The sequence below is a fragment of the Anomaloglossus baeobatrachus genome, chromosome 5 (genome assembly GCF_048569485.1).
Source record: "Anomaloglossus baeobatrachus isolate aAnoBae1 chromosome 5, aAnoBae1.hap1, whole genome shotgun sequence".
NCBI classification, from domain to species: Eukaryota; Metazoa; Chordata; class Amphibia; order Anura; family Aromobatidae; genus Anomaloglossus; species Anomaloglossus baeobatrachus.
Genome location: NC_134357.1, coordinates 7,583,881 through 7,608,493, shown reverse-complemented (window position 1 = coordinate 7,608,493; position 24,613 = coordinate 7,583,881). Strand labels below are relative to the sequence as shown.

General features: G+C 47.4%; 1 protein-coding gene across 1 annotated transcript in view; it reads left to right on the top strand.

Moving 5' to 3' along the window:
- Positions 1-24,613, top strand: part of VWA2 (von Willebrand factor A domain containing 2) — a 46,063-nt gene that overhangs the window by 4,640 nt on the left and 16,810 nt on the right. The window contains exons 3-8 of the mRNA XM_075352178.1: positions 5,851-5,984; positions 10,414-10,523; positions 12,072-12,266; positions 12,355-12,488; positions 16,316-16,448; positions 16,605-16,660. Coding sequence (XP_075208293.1) covers positions 5,851-5,984; positions 10,414-10,523; positions 12,072-12,266; positions 12,355-12,488; positions 16,316-16,448; positions 16,605-16,660 — 762 coding nt within the window. The remainder of the gene's footprint in view (positions 1-5,850; positions 5,985-10,413; positions 10,524-12,071; positions 12,267-12,354; positions 12,489-16,315; positions 16,449-16,604; positions 16,661-24,613) is intronic.

Below are 24,613 nucleotides of genomic sequence, written 5' to 3'. Positions count from 1 at the left end.
ACATAGGGGCAGTATTATAGTAGTTATATTCTTGTACATCGGGGCAGTATTATAGTAGTTATATTCCTGTACATAGGGGGCAGTATTATAGTAGTTATATTCTTGTACATAGGAGCAGTATTATAGTAGTTATATTCTTGTACATAGGGGGCAGTATTATAGTAGTTATATTCTTGTACATAGGGGGCAGTATTATAGTAGTTATATTCTTGTATATAGGGGCAGTATTATAGTAGTTATATTCTTGTACATAGGGGGCAGTATTATAGTAGTTATATTCCTGTACATAGGGGGCAGTATTATAGTAGTTATATTCTTGTACATAGGGGGCAGTATTATAGTAGTTATATTCTTGTATATATGGGCAGTATTATAGTAGTTATATTCTTGTACATCGGGGCAGTATTATAGTAGTTATATTCCTGTACATAGGGGGCAGTATTATAGTAGTTATATTCTTGTACATAGGGGGCAGTATTATAGTAGTTATATTCTTGTACATCGGGGCAGTATTATAGTAGTTATATTCCTGTACATAGGGGGTGTCACGAACCACCGGGGGGTCACTCAGAAATCCCCCGCGCTGGCTACCAGTACGTCACAATCGGGGGGTAACAAGTGGGGGTCACCCCTCCTTTATACCTCCTGACCGACAGACAGAGCACGTGACGCGCTCTCTAGCGCCCCTCTTATAGTCAGGCCAATTATGGAATTGCCCGACAATAAGCAAGGAGGCCGCTATACTACTTATGCCGATTTATTGAAGGGTCCCCGGTGAGAGTAAGGTATATATTCCCCCGACCTCCGCGGGCGGAATATATAAAATCTCCCCGAATCTCACTGGCCTCCCCACAATAATCCTTGGCACAACTCGCTGCCACCAACCGCTTCACGGTAACTATTAGCCGAACACACGGACGTGGGATTCAAGATCGAGATAACAGAACAGCCCAAGATTAATTATATAATTTAATCGGCCGAAGCCACACTAGAAACTACAATATATACAATAGGGGATCTACAGAATATACATATGTCAGAGTACAGTTACAATTAAAGCATGGTTTGCAGACGGGCATACACAGTTCCAGCAGTTACCTTGTGCGTCTGGCCACAGGGGGGCGCCGTGGACCAGGTTTCCAGGATCTCCCTCACAGGTCTTCCCTGACCAGACCCCCGAGCAAAAGAACACTGGAAAATGGTCGAATTGGGGTTATCAACCTGGGCAAATCCAGGTCCCTTCCTACCTTTGTGACCTCAGAGGGAGCACTGCTCCACCCCTGGCTGGAGTTATGGACAATATCCACAACAGGGAATATGGGCCATAACTTTGCCTGGGAGCGTCGTAGGCGGACACCAACGCTCTCATTGTGACAGTTTTATGAATTTAGCTACAGAACAAGAGGACTCATGACTTGTCTACTAGTTCCCCATTGGCTGATATCACGCCTGGGGTACTTCCCAAGCTCCCACTCCCATAAAAAAGGTGTGCCAGCATCCTCCGCATGCAGAGACACCATTTTTATGGTTGCTATTTTTATCGGAAATATGGCTTGTGAGATATGAACCATATTTTACTGGAGTCGTTCTGTCTGGATACTTCCATAGCCTTATAATGAGATACAAACTCTTGTTACAGGGTCACGGCAGGGGGTCATCCTGTCTCCACTGTTTCCAGGTCATCTAATCTCCATATCACAGGAGATGGCCATGGGATGTGTTGCTAGGATGTGACACCTTCCCAGATGTTGGACATTGAGAACATGAAGGGAGGGGCACTGCCATGGAGTGATGAGAGCGATTATGACTGGAAATCATAATTCCTCTTCATATCCCAGGATTTTCCTCACAGGGGGCAGTATTATAGTAGTTATATTCTTGTACATAGGGGCAGTATTATAGTAGTTATATTCTTGTACATAGGGGCAGTATTATAGTACTTATATTATTGAATAGAGGGGGCAGTATTATAGTAGTTATATTCTTGTACATAGGGGGCAGTATTATAGTACTTATATTATTGAATAGAGGGGGCAGTATTATAGTAGTTATATTCTTGTATATAGGGGGCAGTATTATAGTAGTTATATTCTTGTACATAGGGGCGGTATTATAGTAGTTATATTCTTGTACATAGGGGGCAGTATTATAGTAGTTATATTCTTGTACATAGGGGGCAGTATTATAGTAGTTATATTCTTGTATATAGGGGCAGTATTATAGTAGTTATATTCTTGTACATAGGGGGCAGTATTATAGTAGTTATATTCCTGTACATAGGGGACAGTATTATAGTAGTTATATTCTTGTACATAGGGGCAGTATTATAATAGTTATATACTTGTACATAGGGGGCAGTATTATAGTAGTTATATTCTTGTACATCGGGGCAGTATTATAGTAGTTATATTCCTGTACATAGGGGGCAGTATTATAGTAGTTATATTCTTGTACATAGGGGGCAGTATTATAGTAGTTATATTCTTGTACATAGGGGGCAGTATTATAGTAGTTATATTCTTGTACATAGGGGGCAGTATTATAGTAGTTATATTCTTGTACATAGGGGCAGTATTATGGTAGTTATATTCCTGTACATAGGGGCAGTATTATGGTAGTTATATTCTTGTATATAGGGGCTGTATTATAATAGCTATATTCTTGTATATAGGGGGCAGTATTATAGTAGTTATATTCTTGTACATAGAGAGCAGTATTATAGCAGTTATATTCTTGTATATAGGGGCAGTATTATAATAGCTATATTCTTGTGTATAGGGGGCAGTATTATAGCAGTTATATTCTTGTACATAGGAGCAGTATTATAGTAATGTTCTTGTATATAGGGGCAGTATTATAGTAGTTATAATACTGCCCCTATATACAAGAATATAACTACTATAATACTGCCCCTATATACAAGAACATAACTACTATAATACTGCTCTTATGTACAAGAATATAACTGCTATAATACTGCTCCTATATACAAGAATATAACTACTATAATACTGCCCCTATATACAAGAATATAGTAGTTATTTTCTTGTATATAGGAGCAGTATTATAGCAGTTATATTCTTGTACATAGGGGCAGTATTATAGTAGTTATATTCTTGTACATAGGGGCAGTATTATAGTAGTTGTATTTTTGTATATAAGGGCAGTATTATAGTAGTTGTATTTTTGTATATAAGGGCAGTATTATGGTAGTTATATTCCTGTACATAGGGGCAGTATTATGGTAGTTATATTCCTGTACATAGGGGCAGTATTATGGTAGTTATATTCTTGTACATAGGGGCAGTATTATGGTAGTTATATTCTTGTACATAGGGGCAGTATTATGGTAGTTATATTCTTGTACATAGGAGCAGTATTATAGTAGTTATATTCTTGTACATAGGGGGCAGTATTATAGTAGTTATATTCTTGTACATAGGGGCAGTATTATAGTACTTATATTATTGAATAGAGGGGGCAGTATTATAGTAGTTATATTCTTGTACATAGGGGGCAGTATTATAGTAGTTATATTCCTGTACATAGGGGCAGTATTATGGTAGTTATATTCTTGTATATAGGGGCTGTATTATAATAGCTATATTCTTGTATATAGGGGGCACTATTATAGTAGTTATATTCTTGTACATAGAGAGCAGTATTATAGCAGTTATATTCTTGTATATATAGGGGCAGTATTATAATAGCTATATTCTTGTGTATAGGGGGCAGTATTATAGCAGTTATATTCTTGTACATAGGAGCAGTATTATAGTAATGTTCTTGTATATAGGGGCAGTATTATAGTAGTTATAATACTGCCCCTATATACAAGAATATAACTACTATAATACTGCCCCTATATACAAGAACATAACTACTATAATACTGCTCTTATGTACAAGAATATAACTGCTATAATACTGCTCCTATATACAAGAATATAACTACTATAATACTGCCCCTATATACAAGAATATAGTAGTTATTTTCTTGTATATAGGAGCAGTATTATAGCAGTTATATTCTTGTACATAGGGGCAGTATTATAGTAGTTATATTCTTGTACATAGGGGCAGTATTATAGTAGTTGTATTTTTGTATATAAGGGCAGTATTATAGTAGTTATATTCTTGTACATAGGGTACAGTATTATAGTAGTTATATTCTTGTACATAGGGGGCAGTATTATAGTAGTTATATTCTTGTACATAGGGGCAGTATTATAGTAGTTATATTCTTGTACATCGGGGCATTATTATAGTAGTTATATTCCTGTACATAGGGGGCAGTATTATAGTAGTTATATTCTTGTACATAGGGTACAGTATTATAGTAGTTATATTCTTGTACATAGGGGGCAGTATTATAGTAGTTATATTCTTGTACATAGTGGCAGTATTATAGTAGTTATAGTCTTGTACATAGGGGGCAGTATTATAGTAGTTATATTCTTGTACATAGGGTGCAGTATTATAGTAGTTATATTCTTGTACATAGGGGCAGTATTATAGTAGTTATATTCTTGTACATAGGGGGCAGTATTATAGTAGTTATATTCTTGTACATAGGAGCAGTATTATAGTAGTTATATTCTTGTACATAGGGGGCAGTATTATAGTAGTTATATTCTTGTATATCGGGGGCAGTATTATATTCTTGTATATAAGGGCAGTATTATAGTAGTTGTATCCTTGTATATTGGGGGCAGTATTATAGTAGTTGTATTCTTGTATATCGGGGGCAGTATTATAGTAGTTATATTCTTGTATATAAGGGCAGTATTATAGTAGTTGTATTTTTGTATATAAGGGCAGTATTGTAGTAGTTATATTCTTGTATATAGGGGCAGTATTATAGTAGTTATATTCTTGTATAGAAGGGCAGTATTATAGCAGTTATATTCTTGTACATAGGGGCAGTATTATAGTAGTTATATTCTTGTACATAGGGGCAGTATTATAGTAGTTATATTCTTGTACATAGGGGCAGTATTATAGTAGTTATATTCTTGTACATAGGAGCAGTATTATAGTAGTTATATTCTTGTACATAGGGGCAGTATTATAGTAGTTATATTCTTGTACATAGGAGCAGTATTATAGTAGTTATATTCTTGTTCATAGGGGCAGTATTATAGTAGTTATATTCTTGTACATAGGGGCAGTATTATAGTAGTTATATTCTTGTATATAAGGGCAGTAGTATAGTAGTTATATTCTTGTACATAGGGGCAGTATTATAGTAGTTATATTCTTGTATATAAGGGCAGTATTATAGTAGTTTTATTCTTGTATATAAGGGCAGTATTATAGTAGTTGTATTTCTGTATATAAGGGCAGTATTATAGCCGCCGCCGTCCTGTCTATTCTTTTCCAGTTACACATTAGGTAGATCCAGTTTAACCAGTCCCAGTAAGCCCTGCACTGGTTAGTCTTGCCCTGCCGGCTCCTGTATATTCGGGGGCCCGGTCCGGGGGCTTGGTGGATACACACGTTAGCTTTGCGGTCTGTACATCTGCTGATTGGACCAGACGTCACCGGCTGATAATGGGACAAGTTCCCGCAGGTGGTTTAGTGTAATATTCCTACTGGAGACTTGTACTGAAGACCTGCCCAGCAAACAAGAGGTTAAGTCCAGCTGCTGGGGGAGGGGAGCAGTTTGTACCTTCTGATGGGAGATCCCTTTAATCTGTTTCTGTATTGTGCATGTGCCCTGATGGTCCTGGGTGCATGTGCAAGGGTGGTCCTGGGTTATCCCCATTATAGTTGCGACCCCCCCCCCCCTCCCTATATGGTTGCACCACTTTTTGGCGTTCCCCCTGACTGTCGGCGTCTCCGTTTGCAGGGATGTTCTGCTCGGCCCCCCTGGACGTCCTCGTCCTCCTCGATGGCTCCAGCAGTGTCGGGAAGGGCGGCTTTGAGAGGTCCAAGCACTTTGCCGTGAAGTTCTGCGACACGTTGGACATCAGCGCTGACCGGGTCAGTAACTCAGGATCCTCCAGAACTTACTAATTCCAAAGGTATCATCCATTCACCATTTTCAAAATCTCTGCTTCCTGTTTATGAACTGAAACAACCCTATATAGTGCCTTGCGAAAGTGTTCACCCCCCTCCTTGGCTTATGACCTATTTTGTTGCATTTGTGTTTATATATTTCTGTAATCCGCTTTGTGTGTGATGCTCCAGCACGGAATTGAGAAAAATATAAGCGAAAGGTAAAGTTATGGGATAAAATAAATAAAATTGTCATGTGCAGATGTATTCACCCCTTGTGCTATGAAGCCCCTAAGTAATTCTGGAGCAAGCAACTCCCTTCATATGTTTAGTAAAAGGACGTCCATCTGTGTGCAATCAAAATTGCTTGGGGTCTGTCAGTGTATGCACACCTCTTCTAACAGGCCACAGAGGCTGCAACACCATTAACAAGAGACCGCACTAACCATATAACACCAAATAACACCATGAAAACCAAGGAGATCACCAAACAGCAAGTAGACCAAGGAGATCTCCAAACAACACCATGAAGACCAAGGAGATCTCCAAACAGCAAGTAGACCAAGGAGATCTCCAAACAACAGCAAGTAGACCAAGGAGATCTCCAAACAACACCATGAAGACCAAGGAGATCTCCAAACAACACCATGAAGACCAAGGAGATCTCCACACAACACCATGAAGACCAAGGAGATCTCCAAACAACACCATGAAGACCAAGGAGATCTCCAAATACCACCATGAAGACCAAGGAGATCTCCAAATACCACCAGGAAGACCAAGGAGATCTCCAAACACCACCATGAAGACAAAGGAGATCTCCAAACCCCACCATGAAGACCAAGGAGATCTCCAAACAACACTATGAAGACCAAGGAGATCTCCAAACAACACCATGAAGACCAAGGAGATCTCCAAAAACCACCATGAAGAGCAAGGAGATCTCCAAATACCACCATGAAGACCAAGGAGATCTCCACACAACACCATGAAGAGCAAGGAGATCTCCAAATACCACCATGAAGACCAAGGAGATCTCCAAACCCCACCATGAAGACCAAGGACATCTCCAAATATCACCATGAAGACCAAGGAGATCTCCAAATAACACCATGAAGACCAAGGAGATCTCCAAATAACACAATGAAGTCCAATGTGAATCTCCACACAACACCATGAAGACCAAGGAGATCTCCAAAAACACAATGAAGACTAAGGATATCTCCAAACACCATGAAGACCAAGGAGATCTCCACACAACACCATGAAGACCAAGGAGATCTCCACACAACACCATGAAGACCAAGGAGATCTCCAAAGATCACCATGAAGACCAAGGAGATCTCCACACAACACCATGAAGACCAAGGAGATCTCCACACAACACCATGAAGACCAAGGAGATTTCCACACAACACCATGAAGACCAAGGAGATCTCCACACAACACCATGAAGACCAAGGAGATCTCCACACAACACCATGAAGACCAAGGAGATCTCCACACAACACCATGAAGACCAAGGAGATCTCCACACAACACCGTGAAGACCAAGGAGATCTCCAAAAACACAATGAAGACTAAGGAGATCTCCAAACAACACCATGAAAACCATACCAAGGAGATCTCCAAACAACACCATGAAGACCAAGGAGATCTCTAAACAAGTCAGAGACAAAATGGTGAGAAGTACAAGTCAGGGTCCGGTTCTAAAAAAAAAAATATCCCAATCTTGGATGATCCCTGAAGCACCATCAAATTCATTATCATTATCCTCAAATGGAAAGAACATGGTACCACGATACCCCTGCTGCCCAGAGAGGGCCGTCCACCAAAACTCTCAGCCCAGTCAAGGAGGGGATTAATCAGAGAGGTAGCCCAGAGACCAATGGTAGCCCTGAGGAGATGCAGAGTTTCCTCAGCAGAGACTGGAGGAGCTGTCCATACGACCACTATAAGCCGTACGCTCCAGAGCTGAATATTATGGAAGAGTGGCCAGAAGAAAAGCCTTTACTGACGGCCAAAAACTGGAAGGCTGGTTTTGTTTTTGCCAAAAGATGTGGGGACTCCCCAGATGTCTGGAGGAAGGTGCTGTGGTCAGATGAGACCAAAACTGAACTTTTTGGCCACCGAGGTAAACTCTATGTCTGGTGCCAAAACCAAGAGCTCATCACCCAAGAACACCATCCCCACAGTGAGACATAGTGGTGGCAGCGTCATGCTGGTGGAGGGTTTTCGGCAGCAGAGCCTGGGAAAATGGTTAGAGTTGATGGGAAGATGGATGGTGGGAAATACAGGGATATTCTTGAGCAGAACCTGTTTGTCTGTCAGTGATGTGAGACTGGACGGAGGTTTCACCTTCCAACAAGACCATGACCCAAAGCTCCTGCTAAAGCCACACTGGAGGGGAGTGAGGGGAAGCGTGCAAATGTATTGGAGCCCCCAAGTCACAGCCCAGACCTTAATCCAATGGAGAATCTGTGGTCAGAGGAGAGGATCGCTGCTCACTGGAGGAGACGTCTAATGGAAGGAGCCGGAGCAGATCTGCCCGGAGGAAGATGTGGAAATCTCAGACACTTATCCAAAGCGACTACAGCTGTAACTGCCGCAAAAGGAGAAGCCACAAAGCACTGACTACAGGGGGTGAATAGTTATGCACACTGAAGTTTTAAGTTATTTTGTCCTATTTGTTGTTTGCTTCACAAAAAAAGAAAACCGAATGTTCCCAGTTGTCGGCCTGTTCTGTGCAAGAACCGATGCAAACCCTCAATAAGCTGTGAAATTCAAAGTTGTGAAGGGGGTGAATACTTTTGCAAGACACTGTGTATATATATTCATTAATGGAAACCTCCTCTTGGTCTTGCAGTTCTCACAGCTGAGGGTTTGTTACTAAACCCTGAGCTGCAGCCGTTTCCTGCCTCCGGACTGACACATTGTAGCAGACCCTCTGCAGCTTCCGCTGTGTGCAGCTCGCACTCTGCTACATACAATGTCCTCAGTCCTCAGCGGTGGAGACTGTGGGTCCGTTACTGGGTGTTCAGACTCTGGATGTGAACATTCACTGACAGCAAGCAGAGACTCCTGAGATGCTCTGCCACGTCTGATCCGGAGACTCCTGAGATGCTCTGCCACGTCTGATCCGGAGACTCCTGAGATGCTCTGCCACGTCTGATCCGGAGACTCCTGAGATGCTCTGCCACGTCTGATCCAGAGACTCCTGAGATGCTCTGTGCCACGTCTGATCCGGAGACTCCTGAGATGCTCTGCCACGTCTGATCCGGAGACTCCTGAGATACTCTGTGCCACGTCTGATCCGGAGACTCCTGAGATGCTTTGTGCCACGTCTGATCCGGAGACTCCTGAGATACTCTGTGCCACGTCTGATCCGGAGACTCCTGAGATGCTCTGCCACGTCTGATCCGGAGACTCCTGAGATACTCTGTGCCACGTCTGATCCGGAGACTCCTGAGATGCTCTGTGCCACGTCTGATCCGGAGACTCCTGAGATGCTTTGTGCCACGTCTGATCCGGAGACTCCTGAGATACTCTGTGCCACGTCTGATCCGGAGACTCCTGAGATACTCTGTGCCACGTCTGATCCGGAGACTCCTGAGATGCTCTGTGCCACGTCTGATCCGGAGACTCCTGAGATACTCTGCCACGTCTGATCCGGAGACTCCTGAGATACTCTGTGCCACGTCTGATCCGGAGACTCCTGAGATACTCTGTGCCACGTCTGATCCGGAGACTCCTGAGATGCTCTGCCACGTCTGATCCGGAGACTCCTGAGATACTCTGCCACGTCTGGGCCTTTCTCAGGATCTCCGCTTGTTGTCAGTGAATGGATTGTTCGTTTTGCTCTTATTTAGATGACTGTTTTTGGCGTCGGTGCCCTTAGCGGCAGTTTTCGGCGGGCGGAGCGCTGCGATCCTTCACTCTCTGATACATTTGCGCTGACTTTTCGCCCCATTTGCGCAGTTTGTAATCGCTGATGATGCGACGTCGCTGATATTAATCCGACACAAATATTATTACAGAGAAGTGACGGGTGCAGTAAATACACGGAGATGTCACATTCCTGCTGTAATCCGGGGGCCGCGGGGATTAGAGGTCTGAGGCCCCGGAGCGGTCAGCGGGATCCAGTAATTGCAGCGTGCGGGGGGATTATAGTCGTGTGGGGGCCGGCGCTGCCAGCATCTCCTCCTGGCGCAGCCCCTGCACCCGCCACATGCTGACAGGAGTGCGCGATCAGCGGTGTACAAGCGTCCTGCCGCGAGCCTGTCCTATAGGATGAAGCGACCCGGGGCCAATGTGCAGCGTCAAGATCCGGACGTCTGACTTCACATTGACCCCCTCTCTTAAAGGGGCATTCCAGTTTTGATGGTGTCCTCTATTTTCCTGTGTCTTCTCCCAGGTGCGGGTGGGGGTCCTGCAGTTCAGCTCCGCTCCGCAGCTCGAGCTCCGGCTGGACTCTGGGATCACGAAGCACGACCTCAAGGAGAAAATCAACTCTGTCGTGTTCAGGTGAGGTCCATTTATTGTGCAGGACTGTGCGCCAGACAGCGCAGATTAGTCAGTGCCGGCTCCTCTGCAGCTCGGCGCTTTCACATCCCGCCTCCTTTACCACGGGGCTCCTTTACCACGGGGCTCCTTTACCACGGGGCTCCTTTACCACGGGGCTCCTTTACCACGGGGCTCCTTTACCACGGGGCTCCTTTACCACGGGGCTCCTTTACCACGGGGCTCCTTTACCACGGGGCTCCTTTACCACGGGGCTCCTTTACCACGGGGCTCCTTTACCACGGGGCTCCTTTACCACGGGGCTCCTTTACCACCGGGCTCCTTTACCACCGGGCTCTTTTACCACGGGACTCCTTTTACAGTTCGGTGGCTACTTTACGACTTGGCTCCTTTTACGGCTCAGCGGCTCCTCTAAGGCTCTGCTCCTTTACAGCTCGACTCATCTACGGCTCAATGGCTTCTTAACGGCTTGGCTCCTATGCGGCTCGGCTCTACTCTGCTCCTCCGTGGCTCTGCTCCGCTACGGCTCTGTTCCGCTACGGCTCTGTTCCTTCACGTCTTGGCTCTTCAACGGCTCCTCTACGGCTCGGCTCCTCTATGGATCTATGGCTCGGCTCCTCTATGGATCAGCTCCTCTATGGATCTATGGCTCGGCTCCTCTACGGCTCCTCTACGGCTCGGCTCTTCAACGGCTCCTCTACGGCTCGGCTCCTCTATGGATCTATGGCTCGGCTCCTCTACGGCTCGGCTCCTCTATGGATCTATGGCTCGGCTCCTCTACGGCTCGGCTCCTCTATGGATCTATGGCTCGGCTCCTCTATGGATCAGCTCCTCTATGGATCTATGGCTCGGCTCCTCTACGGCTCGGCTCCTCTATGGATCTATGGCTCGGCTCCTCTACGGCGTGGCTTCTATGGTCAGTGACTGTGTCTCAGTCCCATTGTATTCCTGAGATGTGTTTCAGTCGTTGTCTGAAAACCTCTTACTGGCTCATCAGATCCTGAATGTGCTGTTCTGCTCCTCCCTGTTTTACACTGCAGCCTCTCTCTATCAGACACAGATATCCTCAGTGTCTCCAGCTCAGCTGCGTTGTCTGTTGGAGGCTGAGGTAGTCTGAAATCCACCAACTGCCTCATCAGATACTCGGACAGCTTTTCGGATCCTCAGTTCTTTATACTGCAGCTTTTCTTTCTTGCATTGTCTATTGCAGTCTGAAAGCCACCTCCTGTCTGATAGGAGGCTGCTGCTCTGCTCCTCCATGCTTTACACTACAGCTTTTCTCTCCTGCATTGTCCATTGCAGTCTGAAATCCACCTCCTGTCTGATAGGAGGCTGCTGCTCTGCTCCTCCCTGCTTTACACTGCAGCTTTGCTTGTTATGAGTTGGCAGTGAGTAAAATATTGCATCAGGAAAGTCAGATTGTTCGCTCCTCGTTGTTGGTGGCTGCCGGGGTCCCCGAGGTTCCCAGATGCCGAGGTGGCGGTGACCACCCCTGGGAGCGGCCATGCTTTCTCTGTCCGTGGGTTGTCACGCAGTATCTTCTCTCACCAGAGGGGGCAGCACAGACACCGGCCTGGCCCTGAAATATATTCTGCGGAAAGGTTTCCCGGGAGGTCGAGGCTCCGGGGTCCCCCGAGTCCTCGTCCTCCTCTCTGATGGGAGGTCGCAGGGGCAGCCGCACGTCCCGGCGCAGCACCTCAAGGAGCAGAACGTCCAGGTGTTCGCAGTCGGTGTAAAGTTCCCAAGGTGAGAAAACGCTTTATTAAAGGGGCGGCGTTTGGAATAAAGCTGTGTAATGACGATCTGTGATTGGTCACCGCTGATTTATCCACAGGTGGGCGGAGCTTCAGTCCCTTGCTAGTGACCCGACCAATCAGCACCTCTTTTTTGCAGAACATGTGGATGACGGTGTGAACGGCCTGTGCAGCGCTCTGAGTAACGCAACATTGTGCAGCGCGGTGCCGGCAGGTAAAGAATCGCTCTGCACTCACCAGCACCCAGGTCATACCTGATCAACCTCATATCATCCAATCACCTCCAGAGCTGCAGTCACTATTCTGCTGTTACATCATGTCTTATCCTCCAGTCACCTCCAGAGCTGCAGTCACTATTCTGCTGTTACATCATGTCTTACCCTCCAGTCACCTCCAGAGCTGCAGTCACTATTCTGCTGTTACATCATGTCTTATCCTCCAGTCACCTCCAGAGCTGCACTCACTATTCTGCTGTTACATTGTGTCTTATCCTCCAGTCACCTCCAGAGCTGCAGTCACTATTCTGCTGTTACATTGTGTCTTATCCTCCAGTCACCTCCAGTGCTGCAGTCACTATTCTGCTGTTACATTGTGTCTTATCCTCCAGTCACCTCCAGAGCTGCAGTCACTATTCTGCTGTTACATTGTGTCTTATCCTCCAGTCACCTCCAGAGCTGCAGTCACTATTCTGCTGTTACATTGTGTCTTATCCTCCAGTCACCTCCAGTGCTGCAGTCACTATTCTGCTGTTACATTGTGTCTTACCCTCCAGTCACCTCCAGTGCTGCAGTCACTATTCTGCTGGCTGACACTTTGATAAAACAGTTAAGCAAGTTGAAGATGAAATGTTCTGTAAAAGGCAGAAAGTTATAGGTGACACATTTTTTGTGTATTTTTGGCAAAAACAAATATATGTATATTTTAATCTTTTACATGTTAAAAATTACATAAAGGAAAATGGGTCAGTGCAAAAGTTTGGACACCCTTAGAGATTTGTGTGCTCAGATAACTTTGACCGAGGTTTCAGACGTTAATTATCCTGTTAGTGAACGAGCCACAACACTATCATCAGGTGATGCAAATATAATATCTTTATAAAAACCCAGCGTCTTCTAACCTTGTGCCAAAAAACAGCAGCCATGGGTTCTTCTAAGCTGCTGCCTGGCACTCTGAAAATGAGAATGGTGGAGGCCACAAAGCAGGAGAAGGCTATAAGAAGATAGTAAAGCGATTTCAAGTTGCTTTTTCCTCCGTTCGAAATATAATTAAGACATGGCAGTGACCAGGAACAGTGGAGGTGAAGATAAGGTCTGGAAAACCAAGCAACATTTTTGTGAGAACTGCTGGTAGGATTGCTAGAAGCAAATCAGAACCCCTGCTTGACTGCAAAAGACCCTCAGGAGGATTCAGCTGTCTCTGGAGTTGTGGCTCATTGTTCTAGTGTTCAGAGACACCTGAATAAATATGGCCTTCATGGAAGAGTCATCAGAAGAAAACCTCTCCTGCGTCCTCACCGTGAAATTCAGGGCCAGAAGTCTGCAAAAGAACAGCTAAACAAGCCTCAGGTGTTCTCAAAACAAGTCCTGTGGAGCGATGAGGTTAAAATAGAAGTATTGGTATGTGTGGAGAAAAAAGGGCACAAATTCAGGAAAAGAACATCTCACCAACCATTAAGCATGGGGTGGCTCAATCATGCTTTTGGGTTGTGTTGCAGTCAATGGCACAGGGAACATTTCACAAGTAGAGGAAAGAATGGATTCAATGAAATTTTATCAAATTCTTGATGGAAACATAACACCATCTGTAAAAAGCTGAAGATGAAAAGAGGGGAAAAGAGGAAAAAAAGAGAGGACAGCTTCTACAAATGGATAAAGATCCTAAACACACAAAATCCACAATAGACAACCTCAAAAGGCGCAGGGTGAAGGCCTCACAGTCCCCGGATCATTGAAAATCTGTGGAGAGACCTCAAAAGAACAGTGCATGCAAGACCAGCCAGGAACCGCACAGAACTGGAAGACGATCCAGGAATCTCACAGAACTGGAAGACCAGCCAGGAACCTCACAGAACTGGGAAACGAGCCAGGAACCTCACAGAACTGGAAGACGAGCCAGGAATCTCACAGAACTGGAAGACGAGCCAGAAACCTCACAGAACTGGAAGACCAGCCAGGAACCTCACAGAACTGGAAGACCAGCCAGGAATCTCACAGAACTGGAAAATGAGCCAGGAATCTCACAAAACTGGAAGACAAGCCAGCAACCTCACAGAACTGGAAGACCAGCCAGCAACCTCACAGAACTGGAAGACCAGCCAGGAACCTCACAGAACTGGAAGACCAGCCAGGAATCTCACAAAACTGGAAGACGATCCAGGAACCTCATAGAACTGGAAGAACCAGGAATCTCACCGAACTGGAAGATGTCTCCAAGGAAGAGCAGTCCATGCAAGACCAGCCAGGAATCTCACAGAACTGGAAGACGAGCCAGAAATCTCACAGAACTGGAAGACGAGCCAGAAATCTCACAGAACTGGAAGACGAGCCAGGAATCTCACAGAACTGGAAGACGAGCCAGGAATCTCACAGAACTGGAAGACGAGCCAGGAATCTCACAGAACTGGAAGACGAGCCAGGAATCTCACAGAACTGGAAGACGAGCCAGGAATCTCACAGAACTGGAAGACGAGCCAGGAATCTCACAGAACTGGAAGACGAGCCAGGAATCTCACAGAACTGGAAGACGAGCCAGGAATCTCACAGAACTGGAAGACGAGCCAGGAATCTCACAGAACTGGAAGACGAGCCAGGAATCTCACAGAACTGGAAGACGAGCCAGGAATCTCACAGAACTGGAAGACGAGCCAGGAATCTCACAGAACTGGAAGACGAGCCAGGAACCTCACAGAACTGGAAGACGAGCCAGGAACCTCACAGAACTGGAAGACGAGCCAGGAACCTCACAGAACTGGAAGACGAGCCAGGAACCTCACAGAACTGGAAGAAGTCTCCAAGGAATAGCATAGCATGCAAGATGACCAGGAATCTCACAGAACTGGAAGACGATCCAGGAATCTCACAGAACTGGAAGACGAGCCAGAAATCTCACAGAACTGGAAGACGAGCCAGAAATCTCACAGAACTGGAAGACCAGCCAGGAACCTCACAGAACTGGAAGACGATCCAGGAATCTCACAGAACTGGAAGACGAGCCAGAAATCTCACAGAACTGGAAGACGAGCCAGAAATCTCACAGAACTGGAAGACGTCTCCAAGGAATAGCAGAGCATGCAAGACGACCAGGAATCTCACAGAACTGGAAGACGATCCAGGAATCTCACAGAACTGGAAGACCAGCCAGGAACCTCACAGAACTGGAAGATGAGCCAGAAATCTCACAGAACTGGAAGAAGAACCAGGAATCTCACAGAACTGGAAGATAAGCCAGGAATCTCACAGAACTGGAAGATGAGCCAGGAACCTCACAGAACTGGAAGATGAGCCAGGAACCTCACAGAACTGGAAGACGTCTCCAAGGAATAGCAGAGCATGCAAGACGACCAGGAATCTCACAGAACTGGAAGACGTCTCCAAGGAAAAATGGTTGAAAATCCCTCCTACAACAATTGAAAGACTCTTGGCTGATGCAAAAAGTGTTTACAAGCTGTGATATTAGGCAAAGGGGAGGCTACTAGGTACTAACGATGCAGGGTGCCCTAACTTTTTCATCAGACCATTTTCCTTCTTTAAAGTTCTAAAATGTTAAAGATGAAAAGAAAAGAAACTTTATTTTGTCTAAAATACAAAGTAAATGTGTCATCGTTACCTTTTATGCCTCATTTCATCTTCAACTTGCAATTTTGACCAAGGGTGCTCAAACTTTTGCATGCCACTGTATCTGTCAGGACGTGTCTGACCGGGTGTTATCATTGCATTCACCAGCAGGGGGCGGCAATGGCGGCTCTCAGGAGAGCAGCAGAATGGTGATTACAGCTCTGGAGGCAGTTGGCGCAGGATGATGATATGTTTATGCCGTTTGCAGGGTGCGCGGTGCACTCCTTCCCGTGTGAGCGGAAAACCCTGGAGACTGTGAAGGAGCTGGCGGGGAACTACATGTGCTGGAGAGGAGCCCCGGGCCCCCACAAAGTGTTTGCAGGACACTGCCTGTTCTACAGGTGACTACATATCCACTGCTGGAGGTGGCTGACATCAGAGAGCAGTAGCATCATATGTACTCGCGTTACAGTTCCCAGCGTCCCCTGATAGCCGGATACAGGGGAGGGGGCAGCGTAGATTACATGGAAACCATTACTTCTGTCTCCTCTCCACAGCTGGAGACGTTTCTACAGCAGAGAGGAGGCTCAGTGCCACCGCGCCACGTGCCCAGGTAATGTCTGCACGCCCTGTGTGCCCAGGTAATGTCTGCACGCCCTGTGTGCCCAGGTAATGTCTGCACGTCCTGTGTGCCCAGGTAATGTCTGCACGCCCTGTGTGCCCAGGTAATGTCTGCACGCCCCGTGTGCCCAGGTAATGTCTGCAAGCCCTGTGTGCCCAGGTAATGTCTGCACGCCTCGTGTTCCCAGGTAATGTCTGCACGCCTTGTGTGCCCAGGTAATGTCTGCATGCCCTGTGTGCCCAGGTAATGTCTGCACGCCCCGTGTGCCCAGGTAATGTCTGCACGCCTCGTGTGCCCAGGTAATGTCTGCATGCCCCGTGTGCCCAGGTAATGTCTGCACGCCCTGTGTGCCCAGGTAATGTCTGCACTGTCACATCCTGTATATGCTGCAGAATGTCTACAATGGAAATCCCGCAGCAAATTACCAGCGGTGATATCCGGGCAGATATTGTGCAGATATGGCTGTGTATAATATCCAGGCAGATATTGTGCAGATATGGCTGTGTATAATATCCAGGCAGATATTGTGCAGATATGACTGTGTATAATATCCAGGCAGATATTGTGCAGATATGGCTGTGTATAATATCCAGGCAGATATTGTGCAGATATGGCTGTGTATAATATCCAGGCAGATATTGTGCAGATATGGCTGTGTATAATATCCAGGCAGATATAGTGCAGATATGGCAGCAGTTAATATCCGGGCAGATATTGTGCAGACATTGGCATGTTCACCTTTTTTTCCTGTGCCGCCATCTTGTGAGCACGTCTGACTGTCCGTTAGTCATAAGTTACTTCACCAGTGCTCAGTACAAGTCTATGAGAGTCAGAACGAGGCTCTCATAGACTTGTATTGAGGTGCGACCTCTGGAGAAGCCGGCAGGTCACAATCTGCCGGAGACAGACAAGCTGGTCAGCACTGGAGGGTGAAGGTGCCAGGAGGGGAATATAAGGCTATGTGCGCACTAGGACGAAAACGCCGCGTTTTTGGCCGCAAGCACCAGCCAAGTTCCTCCCAAACACAGCAGCATGGAGCGAATCTGCCGGAGGGACACAGGTACAGGCAGCGGTGTTATCAATCTGTCATCCCACAAACCCACTAATCTAGAACTCCGTGCGCTTTCCAGAGGTCTCACATTTTGTCCTACAAAACCTCTAGACAAAACCGAGCTTTGCAGCGACAGGAACAATACCTCAGGAGGCTGAGACTGAAGGAGTTTTTTGATGCTAAAGAAAACGTGAAGCTTCTAAACAGCCAAACCCAAACCAAAATAGAGAAGAGGAGGACCTCTGACTGGACACCTCCTCCTGGCCGCAAAGAACAAGAGGACCTCTGACTGGACACCTCCTCCTGGCCGCAAAGAACAAGAGGACCTCTGACTGGACACCTCCTCCTGGCCGCAAAGAACAAGAGGACCTCTGACTGGACACCTCCTCCTGGCCGCAAAGAACAAGAGGACCTCTGACTGGACACCTCCTCCTGGCCGCAAAGAACAAGAGGACCTCTGACTGGACACCTCCTCCTGGCCGCAAAGAACAAGAGGACCTCTGACTGGACACCTCCTACTGGCCGCAAAGAACAAGAGGACCTCTGACTGGACACCTCCTGGCCGCAAAGAACAAGAGGACCTCTGACTGGACACCTCCTCCTGGCCGCAAAGAACAAGAGGACCTCTGACTGGACACCTCCTCCTGGCCGCAAAGAACAAGAGGACCTCTGACTGGACACCTCCTCCTGGCCGCAAAGAACAAGAGGACCTCTGACTGGACACCTCCTCCTGGCCGCAAAGAACAAGAGGACCTCTGACTGGACACCTCCTCCTGGCCGCAAAGAACAAGAGGACCTCTGACTGGACACCTCCTCCTGGCCGCAAAGAACAAGAGGACCTCTGACTGGACACCTCCTGGCCGCAAAGAACAAGAGGACCTCTGACTGGACACCTCCTCCTGGCCGCAAAGAACAAGAGGACCTCTGACTGGACACCTCCTCCTGGCCGCAAAGAACAAGAGGACCTCTGACTGGACACCTCCTACTGGCCGCAAAGAAAAAGAGGACCTCTGACTGGACACCTCCTGGCCGCAAAGAACAAGAGGACCTCTGACTGGACACCTCCTCCTGGCCGCAAACAACAAGAGGACCTCTGACTGGACACCTCCTGGCCGCACACCATTCTGGACCAGTACATTGACTCATTAGATATTCAGTACAGTCCACGATATTGGACAAAAAGCAAAATAAACATCCAATATCAGTGTGCAGGAGAGAAGGGCAATCCACAGCCTGAAGAGAAAGCAGGAGACCACTATGAAGCCAGCAGATAAAGGGGGCGCCATAGTTCTCCTGAATACAACGGACTACAATAAAGAAGTAAACAGACAACTGATGGATATACAGTACTACCCCAGACTGGATGATGACCCAACCTCAAAATACAGTCAGGTCCAGAAATATTTGGACAGTGACACAAGTTTTGTTATTTTAGCTGTTTACAAAAACATGTTCAGAAATACAATTCTATATATAATATGGGCTGAAAGTGCACACTCCCAGCTGCAATATGAGAGTTTTCACATCCAAATCGGAGAAAGGGTTTAGGAATCATAGCTCTGTAATGCATTGCCTTCTCTTTTTCAAGGGACCAAAAGTAATTGGACAAGGGACTCTTAAGGGCTGCAATTAACTCTGAAGGCGTCTCCCTCGTTAACCTGTAATCAATGAAGTAGTTAAAAGGTCTGGGGTTGATTACAGGTGTGTGGTTTTGCATTTGGAAGCTGTTGCTGTGACCAGACAACATGCGGTCTAAGGAACTCTTAATTGAGGTGAAGCAGAACATCCTGAGGCTGAAAAAAAAGAAAAAATCCATCAGAGAGATAGCAGACATGCTTGGAGTAGCAAAATCAACAGTCGGGTACATTCTGAGAAAAAAGGAATTGACTGGTGAGCTTGGGAACTCAAAAAGGCCTGGGCGTCCACGGATGACAACAGTGGTGGATGATCGCCGCATACTTTCTTTGGTGAAGAAGAACCCGTTCACAACATCAACTGAAGTCCAGAACACTCTCAGTGAAGTAGGTGTATCTGTCTCTAAGTCACCAGTAAAGAGAAGACTCCATGAAAGTAAATACAAAGGGTTCACATCTAGATGCAAACCATTCATCAATTCCAAAAATAGACAGGCCAGAGTTACATTTGCTGAAAAACACCTCATGAAGCCAGCTCAGTTCTGGAAAAGTATTCTATGGACAGATGAGACCAAGATCAACCTGTACCAGAATGATGGGAAGAAAAAAGTTTGGAGAAGAAAGGGAACGGCACATGATCCAAGGCACACCACATCCTCTGTAAAACATGGTGGAGGCAACGTGATGGCATGGGCATGCATGGCTTTCAATGGCACTGGGTCACTTGTGTTTATTGATGACATAACAGCAGACAAGAGTAGCCGGATGAATTCTGAAGTGTACCGGGATATACTTTTAGCCCAGATTCAGCCAAATGCCGCAAAGTTGATCGGACGGCGCTTCATAGTACAGATGGACAATGACCCCAAGCATACAGCCAAAGCTACCCAGGAGTTCATGAGTGCAAAAAAGTGGAACCTTCTGCAATGGCCAAGTCAATCACCAGATCTTAACCCAATTGAGCATGCATTTCACTTGCTCAAATCCAGACTTAAGACGGAAAGACCCACAAACAAGCAAGACCTGAAGGCTGCGGCTGTAAAGGCCTGGCAAAGCATTAAGAAGGAGGAAACCCAGCGTTTGGTGATGTCCATGGGTTCCAGACTTAAGGCAGTGATTGCCTCCAAAGGATTCGCAACAAAATATTGAAAATAAAAATATTTTGCTTGGGTTTGGTTTATTTGTCCAATTACTTTTGACCTCCTAAAATGTGGAGTGTTTGTAAAGAAATGTGACAATTCCTACAATTTCTATCAGATATTTTTGTTCAAACCTTCAAATTAAACGTTACAATCTGCACTTGAATTCTGTTGTAGAGGTTTCATTTCAAATCCAATGTGGTGGCATACAGAGCCCAACTCGCCAAAATTGTGTCACTGGCCAAAGATTTCTGGACCTAACTGTATATGAGGGAGATGATAAGAGTCATCAGATGTCTGTGTACAGGTTCCACAACCTGAGAATCCAAGGATGGGAGTTTTCTATACGCTACCCAAGATTCATAAACCAGGTAACCAGGGAGGCCGATCATCTCGGGGTGGGAACGCTGACTGGAAAACTCTCTGGGTGGGTAGAACATTTCCGTAAGCCACTGGTGAGAAACACAGCAGCTATATACAGGACACCACTGTCCTAATAACAAAGCTATCTACAATAGGTCCTGTACCCGAGAGTACCATCTTAGCCACCATGGATGTGGAATCCTTATACTCTAACATTCCACATGAAGATGGACTATCCGCCTGCCAAATGTTTCTTGTAGCTAATGGGATCCCTCCTGAGTCTGTATAAGACTCACCAGATTCATCCTCATACACAATTTTTCTTCATCGTTCCTATGGGAGACCCAGACCATGGGTGTTTAGCTTCTGCCTCCGGAGGACACACAAAGTACTACACTTAAAAGTGTAGCTCCTCCCTCTGAGCTTATACACCCCCTGGAGAACCAGATCTAGCCAGTTTATCGCTTTGTGTCAGGAGGCATACATCCACACATGCATTCTCATCTGATTTTTGATTTTTGGAATGAGTTGAAGAAAAGCGGGTCCAAGTCTGGACTCCCGGCATGTCCCTTCTCACCCCACTGTGTCGGCGGTGTTGTTAAGGTTGATTCCAAGGCTGGAGCCTTACATGCCGCGCTCCTTCACCATCCCTCCTGGGCTCTGGCTTGAAGTGGGAGCCAGCACGGTCTCCATGCTTGGCAGGAGACCGGTCTCCATCCGCAGTTCTTCAGGACCCTGCTGGACCGGAGCACTCCTCCCCAGGGACTTGGAACCCTGCGTCTCAGCAAGCTAAGTACCTGAGATGTTTATATATTGGGGGTCCCTGTACTTTATTGTTGTGGGAGAGTGTGCTGATTGTGTTTTATGACATTTCCGGCGGGTTCTCTGGCTGTCGCCTGAGAACCGCGCCGATGGTCAAATTTAGGCCCCGGCTTCGCCGGAGGCCTAGTTTCGGTTTCACTGCCCTCACATGTCACTCATGCAGAGGGACAGGCTCGGCTCCGCCCGGCGGCCGTTCTGCACAGGGGAGGGACACTCCCTACTGCAGTGTGTGTCTCCTCCCCTGTAGATCTCTATGGCCCTCCAGATCCCGCTCCTCAAGCAAGTCCCGCCCCCTCTCTTCGCTCCGGCGGCCATTTTCTCAGCGTTCTCTCTGCATTGCAGCGCTGGTCTGCAGCATCTCTGCTGAGTTGCTGTGCTTGGGGGTCCGGGCTTCGGGATCTGGAGGGCACACAACACCGCTCCAGCGGTCTGGTAAGCCACAACCGGTCTCCGGTTGTGGACCTCTGATTATACTCTCTGGGGTTCATTCTCTGGCAGAGCCCCCACTCCAGCAGCATGTCTCACACGAGGAGCAAGGCTCCAAAGCTGTATTCAGTATGCACTGCATGTAAGCTCCTGCTGCCTGAACCGAGCACCTTCCCACATTGTGATGCCTGCTCTAACCTGGCGGTGCCTCAGCCTGGAATCGCACCCCCAGTGGTCTCTCAGGCTGCTCCGGCTCCGGTGGCTGACCCCCCGGCTTGGCTAGAATCCTTTTCTAGGTCTATCTCCCAGTCTTTTGCTGACTCCATGGGACATCTGTCCAGGACTTTGCTGAGCATGCATCAGCCCCCTTCACAGGGTGCCTCTGCTGCTAGGGGTCTCTCAGGACCGGAGCTCACAGAGGATTCATCATCAGGTCCCAGACCCCGTCCTTCTAAGAAGAGACGCAGGGTCCCCTCTCCCTCCTCGTCCCGCGGCTCTGATTCAGGAGCTGACTCGCAGGACGAGGAGGATGCCTTTACTGGGGACTCGGAGGTTAACTCCATGTGCCCCATTGATCGGTCTGAAAGTGACTCAGATCTTAGTGACTTGATTGCTTCTATTAATTCTGTACTGGACCTCAATCTGCCAGTATCAGAGGAGCAACCCTCTCTGGCAGAAAAGCACCAGTTTACCTCGCCTAAGAGAGTAAAGAGTGTGTTCTTTAACCACTCCAGTTTTCAGGCCGCTGTGACCAAGCCTAGGGCCTGTCCTGACAAACGCTTCCCAAAGCGTGGTTCTGATGACCGCTTTCCCTTTCCACCTGAGGTGGTCAAGGAGTGGGTTCATTCCCCAAAGGTAGACCCCCCGGTGTCTAGACTCTCAGCCCGGACCGTTGTATCGGTGGCTGATGGCACCTCCCTTAAGGATGCCACTGACCGCCAGATTGACCTTCTGGCCAAATCCGTATATGAAGCGGCGGGGGCCTTGTTTTCCCCAACTTTTGCAGCAATGTGGGCTCTCAAAGCCATCTCTGCTTCTCTAGAGGAGATGCATTCCCTCACCAGGGAATCTATGCCCGAAATGGTTACCTTAACTTCCCAAGCTTCGGCTTTTTCATCCTATGCCATGTCTGCCATGCTGGAGGCCTCTCACCGCACGGCGGTGGCTTCGGCTAATTCCCTCGCTATCCGCAGGATCTTGTGGCTTCGAGAGTGGAAGGCAGATGCTTCTTCAAAGAAGTACCTGGCTGGTCTCCCTTTTGCTGGGTCCCGGCTGTTCAGTGAACAGCTGGATGAAATTATTAAGGAAGCTACTGGCGGGAAGAGTACTTCCATGCCACAAACCAAAACCAGGAAACCTGTCCAGGGCAGGAATCAGTCGAGGTTTCGTTCCTTTCGTTCCTCCAACTGGTCGTCCTCTAAGCCCTCGGCCTCGTCCACTAACTCAGCCAAGGACCAGAAATCCAACTGGCGCCCAAAAGCGCGTCCACAGAAGACGGCAGGAGGTGCTGCCGCCAAGGCTGCCTCCTCGTGACTATCTGTCCGCGCCAGCATCGTCCTTAGTCGGTGGCAGGCTCTCCCACTTTGGCGACGCGTGGTTTCAACACGTCTCCGATCAGTGGGTGAGGGATATCATCTCCCACGGCTACAGGATAGAATTCTCTTCCAGCTCGCCAAACAGATTTTTTCTCTCAACTCCCCCCTGCTCCAAGGCCGCCGCCTTCTCTCAGGCCGTGGCATCCTTGCAGGCCAACGGAGTAATTATACCGCTTCCCGCCCGGCAACGGTTCAGAGGTTTCTACTCAAATCTCTTCCTAGTCCCCAAAAAGGACGGTTCCTTCCGGCCCATCCTGGATCTCAAGCTTCTCAACGAGCATGTTTAGGTGCGGCATTTTCGCATGGAGTCTCTGCGGTCAGTCATTGCCTCAATGACCCAAGGGGATTTCCTGGCATCCATCGACATCAGAGATGCCTATCTGCACGTGCCAATTGCAGTTTCACACCAGCGTTGGCTACGTTTTGCAATCGGAGAGGAACATTTCCAATTCGTGGCTCTCCCCTTCGGGTTGGCCACAGCTCCTCGGGTATTCACCAAGGTCATGGCAGCAGTGGTTGCGGTTCTGCACCTACAGGGGTTGGTAGTGATTCCTTACCTGGACGACCTTCTGGTAAAGGCTTCATCCAGCGTGGACTGTCAGCGGAGTGTCTCGCTCACTCTCGCCACTCTAGCCCAATTCGGGTGGCTTGTCAATCTTCCCAAATCCACTCTGACTCCGACCCAGAGTCTCACGTACCTAGGGATGCAGTTCGAGACTTTGCCGGCACTTGTGAAGTTGCCCTTAGTCAAACAGCAGTCCCTCCAACTGGCGGTGCGCTCTCTGCTGAGGCCCCGCCGTTATTCCCTCAGGCGCCTGATGCAGGTGCTGGGTCAAATGGTGGCGTCAATGGAGGCTGTTCCCTTTGCCCAGTTCCATCTGCGTCCCCTGCAGCTGGATATTCTCCGCTGTTGG